We start from the raw sequence: 9037 nt of genomic DNA on the forward strand, positions 1-9037 counted from the left end.
GCAAGTTTGTAAAATAAAGTGAACATTATCTAAATAAATGTAAGAATTCAATGAGAAGTTCAATCTTCTATATCAGGTAACTAAGGAACTACACCCACCATATACAACTTGGAAAACAAAATGTTGACTCTATTGAAAAGTTTATTGTATCAGCTGGTACTTATAATCAAGGACCATTCAAATACAACACAGCTTGTCAGCTTGTATAATCTTGGGAAAAAAATGTTCACAAAACAAAAGAAAAACCTAAAGCATTATAAATCCCCCCCCCCCCTCAAAAAAAAAAAAAAATCCACCAGAACCACTACCTCCAGATGCAAATATTTACACTTATTTGCATAACAAATACATTTTCCCAGTAAAAATGGCTGTAGTGTAGGAGTGAAACGGTATGCTTTGTGTTTTGACTATCCTGAATTCCAACCATCAATTAATTAATTCAAAGGATCTTTCCATAGTTTATCATTAATCATCAACTTTTCTGCCATTAATTTAGAATCTTTTGTACTTTTAAATACAGATATGTCTGTTTAGCATGCAAAAATGTCTCGCACTTTCTTCATGGAAATCATCTCACTATTATACTCATGTATTTTCATACTCCTTAAAAATAATATAGAATCACCATTTCCATCTGTCTGTCAGTATATCTCATTCCGTGTCTTCACCATGAATAGCTTTGTATTGAGAAACATTTGATGCTTGATATCATATGCACATGTACACAAAATATTTCCGATGTCCAGAATGTGTTACTTGACCTTGAAGGTATGTCATAGCCATTAATCAATGTCACTTGGACATGGTTATAGTATTACAAATGTAAAAATAAACTCTTTAAAAAGAATCATGTATTGGAAAGGCTTAACAGAAAAGGAAATATTTCACTTTCCATTTACTGATATCCAAGGAATCTTTTTCTCTCCCTCCCTCCAGTCTCTTCTCTCCTTCCACCCTCCTCCTCTTTCCTCTGCCTCTCCTCTTTTCTCTCACCTTCTTTTCCTCCACTTTCCTTCCTCACCTGTTCTCCTTCTTTTCCTTCCCCTCCTGCATCCTCCTTTTCCTCCCCATCCTTCCCTCTCCATTTTCTTCCCTCTCCTACCCCCCCCCCTCCTTTTCCTCCTCTCTTGCCCCTTTCCCCCTCCTACTTTCCTCCTTTTCTTTCCCCTCTTGCATCCTTCTTTTCTCTCCTTCTGCCCTCCTCCTTTATCTCCCCTGCCCTCTCCATTTTCCTCCCTCTTCTCCTTTTCCACCCCTCTTGTCCCTTTTCTTCCCCCTCCTGCCTTCTTCCTTTTTCTCCTCCTCCTCCATTTCCTTCCCCTCCTGTCCTTATCCTTTTCCTCCCCACCATGTACTCTCAATTTCCCTCCCTCTTCTCCTTTCCCTCCCCTCTTGCAACCATTTCTTCCCCCTCCTGTCTCCTTCTTTTTCCTCCTCCTGCACTCTCCATTTTCCTCCCTCTTTAATCCTTCCCGATGTCCTTTGGCTCCCCTCTTGTCCCATTTTTCTACCCCCTCCTGCCTGCCCTAGCTCCCCTTTTTCCTCCCTTTCCTTTACCATGTCAGTCCCCACACATTCCTGCTACTCAAACCTACACTTACATTCAGCTGACAGTATAAAAATACAGTATAACAGAAGGTCATGAAAACCAACAGCATCCAAAAGTGAGGTCATCTATGAGATTTATACAAAATGGTAAGAATACAACAGTGTGACATTTATTTTCCATAATATAAGTGCTTACCACAGTGTCACCATACAAAGTGTGGTTAACTTTCTGGTAGCTCTTAATTCACCAAATTTATATTGACTTAAGTTCACAAGAAAAAGGGAAATGTCTACCACAGTTTAGCTGACTTATCATTCAGGTTAAATCAGGTACTATCTGCAGACATTAAATATTCTCTAAAATTTAATTTTGTACATGTCCTCAAAAACAATTCTAAACTAAGTAATGAATTAGAAATAAATTAAAATCCTAAAAATCATCATGCATTAAAATTTTGGCTATATGAAATAATACTTAAGTGCACTTTGTGGCATTTTATTGTTCACAACTTCCTTATACATCAATGAGCACACTAATGATGTTTGAATGAGCACTCTTCTTTTCCTGGGCTGTGCTCAGGATAATTTGTCATTATTTTCAGCTTTCTACACTGGGGTATATTCACAAAATTATATAGATGACGAGATGTCTCCTTTTTTTTTCAAGTCTACCTGTAAATCCTTAATCACTGAAACATCAAAGAGATGTTGATAACTTGATTAATGTTAGCTGCTTTGATTTCGTAAATACTTCAGGATAGAGATTAGTTGTGCTACAGCTTTCGTATAAATCTATTTAATTATATTATTTGAACTGCTAATACTAAGAAAGATTGGCGTACATAAATTATGTTATTATTCTGTATATTAGGTGCAACAGGATTCCTGATGACATGACAGTGGCATGTTAATGTTTCCACATTAGCCACAAACTATGGGGAAACACTTTCAGCATAACATACCACAGGGCAGAAAAAAAAGGATTTCATATTTGCTTATTATATATTGTTATAAATTGTTTGAGAGTCTGTGACATTCTGTTATTTTTTGGTAAAAATAAAAACAAATGAAAAATACAAGGAAAAAACTTTTGATCCGCATCTACACACTTGGATCCATCGGTTTACTTGCAATAATTTATCAACATGTATTTCATTTTGTGTGTGTTTTAAGAAAACAGATAATTTTTTACCTGATAAATCTGTACGGGTGACTGGGCACCCACCCCACCCCGCAGAGTAAATCCCCATGGGGCACCACCTTTCAGTACCACTTGAAAAGTTCCGGTGGTAGTGAACTTTCGAACTTCCTTACTGCTGAAAAATACATCCCCGTCCGCTTCAGTGGAATCAGCAGACATTTTAATTCACTATGTAACATGAACTGACATTACACAGACACTTCCCTCGAATTTGTTTGGGTTCATTCGGAACATGTGATTTAAAGAAGACGCTATGAGAATCCGGACGTTACCTGTGAAAAACGCACACCTTGAATTAAAGTCCGTTTCAGGAAAGTTCGCCGCCAAAGTTTAAAAGCATCCTTTTTAAGAAATAACTTTGTAGAGTAGTTGGTTATTTCACAGTGTTAATTCAGATTCCCTGTTGAAATTCAACTTTTGACGATGTTCAACACAAAAATAATGCAACCCATTTCAAATGTATTTAGACGTCGGAGCCGAAGGAATTATTTGGCGAGAGAGAGAGAGTCTCAGAGAGAGAGAGAGGGCGGGGGAGGGGGCAGTAAAGCGTGTAGAATGAGGATACATTTCAACCAATGGACAGAAGTTGTAAGGACAGAATTGCACTATGAGGGCAAAAATAATACTATCCTCACAATTACGTCCTCATAAATGTGGCCTACAGCATGTGCATTGGTATTAAACTGATGATAGTAACGATAGTTACTATCATCCCAAGATGGCGGAAGGAAATTCCGGAAAGACCACGTCTACTTATTATATCTATTTGTATTGTTTATTTGCGAATGATATGCAGGTAAGAAATATCATACACTAGCAACAATTACGATCAGGTGTTATTTTATCTTTTATACGGCTCATATGAACAGAAAATTCGTCGTTGAAAAAACAGCGAGGATGATAGTAACGAAAGTTCTTACGTTACTATCATCATTCCTTTCCGTAACTTGATCGTAATTGTTGCTAGTGTATGATATTTCTTACCTACATATCATTCGCAAATAAACAATACAAATAGATATAATAAGTAAACGTGGTCTTTCCGGAATTTCCTTCCGCCATCTTGGGATGATAGTAACGATCGTTGATGTGAAAGATGTAGATGCAATTCAATTTTTATTCGCTCAAACCATGAGGTACAAGAAATATAATGCAAGCAAGAAAAATCGTCAGAGGTTCATATATGGAACAAAGTTACTTTCTTAGATACCAGAGGGGAACATAATAATAATGTGAAAGATGTAGATGCAAAATATTAGCTTAGTGAGGACAAGTGGTGTGAGGACATGTCTTTACTAATATTCTCTCTCAAAAACCTTTCTTTTTTTATAATTCGAAAGAGAGTATTAGATAAACTTTTATAGATATCCCTATAGCTATACCTAACATAGTACTTTTTTGCCTTTAGAATAATATATCTACACATTGTGAGGACGTCCTAGTCGGCTAGAGAGAAGAGAGAGAGAGAGAGAATATGGATTACACTTAATACATTTTTATAATGTACCTACATTCATAAGACCCCATTCAACACATGCTCTTTTATTAGTATTAGCTGACATGTATGGCACGCCATATTTATATTTATTCCTCTATAAAAGATATTGTACATAATTTATGAAATATCTTCTATTTCAAATAAGATATGTAATATATATAATATATCCCATAGATGAGTTTTTATAGGATATCTCATAAATTTTATAAGATATCTTACATATTTTATAAGATATTTGTGACTTATAAATGAATTTTTATAAGATATCTTATAAACTTTATGCTATCATAATTTTTATAAGATATCCTATAAAAGAAATTTTTTAAGATATCTTATATAATCTATAAGATATTTCATATAATTTACCGTTTATAAGATATCTCATAAAATATATAAGATACCTTTTCACTTAGTTTGTTCATCTCCGGATTTGATCAAAAGTTCTCTAAATTTTTCCAGCCTTTGCGTTGTAATTTTTACGAGCTTTTAAGCTAAGGACTTCTTTGGAACACCTTTCCTGAAAATATTCAGTTCTAACGTTCCGGCCCATTGGAGCTTGCACCATTGTTTCTTGTTTCTATGTTGTTACACGTCGCATTTGAATTTTTTCACGCGCATCAGCATTTGACGGCTCTTTTGTGACACGAGACCTCCGTTTTCAAGGTCACACCCGAATTAAGGCCTTTACAATACGTGCATAATGATGACTTTGAAACTTTCATTTGATAAATGATTGTGAAAAATACATAACATGTATAATTATATTTTTTAAACAGTTTCAAATTTTTTATTTGTGAAACTAGACAAAACATATACAAATATCTTATACACATTGTAGCTTATGCATGTATTTCATTTGTTTTGTATATTTGTAATGAGTGTGAAATTTACATTTATTCTTCGTGGTGAAAAGTTTAGCAAGGCTGCATTCAAGATCGTAGCGGCTAGGCTAGATATCTAGGTACAGGCATTTAGAGTATTTCGGGTCACCCCGATTTTTGGGAGTCGTCGGGTTTATTCAGTAGCAGTTCGCACTAAACGTGAAAGAAAAAGAAAATATTTTTGCAGTCACGTCCAGGAAGGTTTATTCTATGTATTCACACAATTAACAAGTGAAATACTACAAATAAACAGCATAATTAACACTTTGATTAATTGGCATGCTATCGCGATCGGAGAATTTTGCGTGTCCAAAACGGAGACATTGTTATTTTCATCGATGTTGTGAATGTTACGATTGACGAAACGATACACATATTATATACTGCTGGAAAGGTAATTTTATACACTTTCGAATGCAACTTTACTAAACTTAATTACAATATATTCTTTAGAGTTAATAGCGTAGTTCTTACCCCCTTCGATTTAGTGTATTTCGGGTCACGTGCCTTTTAAAAGGTACATCGCTGTGCCGCATGTTGATGTTTTCAGTATACATTTTCATTCTTATTTTTAGAAAATGTGTTATCATTAATTATAGATTGTAAAATTGATTAATTACGATTAAATTTTGGCTGTTCAACGTAACAAAAGACATCTTATCGCTGCCACGGTTCACTTCAGCCTCTTTCTTTAACAATATAGCTATACAATATATCTTTATCAAGCCTTATAAAGCATTGTAGAATTTCTAAAAGTATTTAAAATACCTTGTGAAATTTCACCTTCTAGCTGAATGAATTTAAAAGAGTATAAACAGTGATTGACAGATAAAATATTACTGGAAAGATTCATGCATAGATCTATGTCCGTACATGACAAGGTAAACAAAATGTTATGAAAGTACAGGTAGCTTATGGACAATAAATAATACTACACATGAATTAAATATTTGTAGAACAATGGGAAAAACTAAGAGGGAAAAAAGAAACGCAAATGTGGTTTGGATTCCAGAAAATGTTCCAGAGCACTTTTAAAATGTTAAAACTGATGAAGAGAGGGGTCTCAAATTACGCGATATAGAAAGTCTTCCCTGTGGACATTTCCAAGAGGTTTGGCATACATGTATTATATGTGATGGGTGCTGGAGTAGATATTTCTGCAATCGTTACTGGTGAACCAAAGCGAAGTTTTCCACCCTGGCCCCCCATGGTGAAAAATTTGGGAGATGTGTGGAAGTCTCTGTAAATACAACTTTTAGTATGACCCTAAAGCTTCCATGGTGCGTTGACTAAACATTATTCAACAGCATATGTTGAAAATATGCCTAAAAAGTTGGTAAATGATGTCGCTTTATCACAATTCATATTGTCTCACGAATGAGGTGTTTTTATCTAGATTATTTATATGCTGGTGAAATAAAAAGTGTTGTATGCATATAAAGAGGTTTATACCCCCCCCCCCCCCTGTGGCAAAACGTCATTAACGATTTGCACATAATACCGTGTAGGTGTGTACTTACAACAGGGAGTGTGATATGTATAAAACAATAATAATTCATGATCTTATTTAGTCAACAAGTTAAACATCTTGTGTTTGATTTATTATTTTTTAACTAACAGGAGACTTAGTAACCGCAGCACTCCAATCCTAAACAGGGAGGACTTCCAATCTAATTAAAATTAAATGTTAGATCCGCTCACATAGTATGCGAGCGGATCTAACATCTAATTTTAATTAGATTGGGAGGACTTCTGGCAGTTAATTTCTAAACTAAATACTTGTATAGCTTAACATTTGGATTAATTTAATTCCATTCAAGCATAAATTCTGCGTTAGCTTTTTAGTTATTTCATATATTATGAAATAAATCTGTTAATTCTTCTCACTATTGGTCGTAAACTTCACCCTAGTTAATATTGGTTTTGTTTTGATCTTTATTTCCCGCTGTATTTCTTCAGTTTCAACACTAATCCACAGGATATCGGTAAATGCACGAACTTTCACAATAGATTCATCCCAAATGAGGCAAAACTTTTTTCTACACCGGACTCGTTCGCTTTAACATTTGATGTGATACATATATATGTATATAGTACCAGGTGTATAACTAAATTCAAATTTAGTTATCTTAAACATTATGTAGTTCGATTAAAAGCACGCTTGATTTAAAAAGGCTATGTTTGAGGAAAATAGTTCAAAAATTATTTTATCTTTTACAATGTTTTTTTTTGGGGGGGAGTGTACCTTTTATTCATTGGATGAGCTCATAAAATCTTTTCTTACGATACCAGCCAGAATAATGTAATAGAATTTGAAAGGTGCTCAATTATAATTTAAGTCTTTTTCAGTATGTTATCTTATTAATTTTGTCTTCATTTGTGAAACAACATTGTGTCAAAATCTGGGGGGAGGGATGACAAAGCCGGGAAAAAAGATGGTGCCAACAGGCGCTTGCTTGATATTATTATTAAAACTTAATATGCAAATTATTAAGCAAGCGCCTGTTGGTACATTCATCCACAAAATACACCGTGTAAAAATACATAATAATGCATTAGTATGAGGTATCAATATGAAATGGGGGATTCTGAGGATGACTTCCTATTCTCTCTGTAATTCTGCATCCCTTGTTCATAATAAGCCTTTTGATTTTGCAAAATGCTGACCTCCTCATAACATTATTGCATAATATATTTTCCTTTCCGTCTTCCGTTCTGTTTTCCGTCCCGCGTTTTAGCAACACCCCTGCCATCATAGTAAGATTTGCTTTGGCGGGTTTCCGTTTTAGGGAGAATTCCTTTTAAAGTATTCAAACTAATAAAAATATTGGAAAGATATATCTCTTTCTCTTTGAGAGATATCTCTTTTTCAACGATTAAAGAGATATCGCTTATACTTTGAGATATATCTTTCTAGTAATTCTTAGAGGGATATCTCTTTAAGTGAAGGAGATATCTCTGAAAGTAAAAGAGATATCTCGCAGAGTAATAGAGATATCTCTTAAAGTCAAAGAGATATCTCTCTAAGTGAGAGATATCTCTAAGTGAAAGAGATATATCTCTAAATGAAAGAGATATCTCTCAAAGTCAAAGAGATATCTCTATAAGTGAAAGAGATATCTAAGTGAAAGATATATATCTCTAAATGAAAGAAATAGCTCTCTAAATGAAAGAGATATCTCATTATTAGAGAGATATCTCTTAACATTAAGAGATATCTATCATTTTAAAGAGACATCTCTTTAAAATAAGAGATATCTCTTTATAGAGATACTTTATTTTTCGAATAAATAGTAAAAGGGCTTGTCATACTATGACAAGCACTTTTACTATTTATTCGTAAAATAAGATATCCCTTTAAATAAGAGAGATATCTCTATTGGTTAAAGAGATATCTCTGTAAGTTAGAGAGATATCCTTTTACGCTAGGGAAATATCTCTTTAACCAAAAGAGATATCTCTAGGATGACAAAACCGGGGGAAAAGATGGTGCCAACAGGCGCTTGCTTGATATTTTTATTAAAACTTAATATGTCAATTATTAAGCAAGCGCCTGTTGGTACATTCATCCACAAAATACACCTGTAAAAATACATAATAATGCATTAGTATGAGATATCAATATGAAATGGTAGATTCTGAGGATGACTCCCTGTTCTCTCTGTAATTTCTGCATCCCTTGTTCATAATAAGCCTTTTGATTTTGCAAAATGTTGACCTCCTCATAACATTATTGCATAATATATTTTCCTTTCCGTCTTCCTTTCCATTTTCCGTTCCGTGTTTTAGCAACATCCCAGCCATCATGATAAGATTTGCTTTGGCAGGCTTCCGTTTTAGGGAGAATTCCTTAAGTATTCAAACTAATAAAAATATTGGAAAGAGACATCTCTTTCTCTGAGATATCTC

The 9037-nt window shown here is 34.3% G+C and overlaps 1 protein-coding gene across 1 annotated transcript in view; it reads right to left on the reverse strand.

Annotated features, from left to right (window-relative positions):
• The window catches only part of LOC125678941 (protein Shroom3-like), a 77342-nt gene extending 74093 nt beyond the window's left edge, over nucleotides 1-3249 (reverse strand). Inside the window, exon 1 of the mRNA XM_048917757.2 lies at nucleotides 2741-3249. Within this exon, the coding sequence (XP_048773714.2) occupies nucleotides 2741-2908 (168 nt within the window). The 5' untranslated portion in view covers nucleotides 2909-3249. The remainder of the gene's footprint in view (nucleotides 1-2740) is intronic.
• Nucleotides 3250-9037: the final 5788 nt, after the last annotated feature.

Source organism: Ostrea edulis, chromosome 2, assembly GCF_947568905.1.
Source record: "Ostrea edulis chromosome 2, xbOstEdul1.1, whole genome shotgun sequence".
NCBI lineage: Eukaryota > Metazoa > Mollusca > Bivalvia > Ostreida > Ostreidae > Ostrea > Ostrea edulis.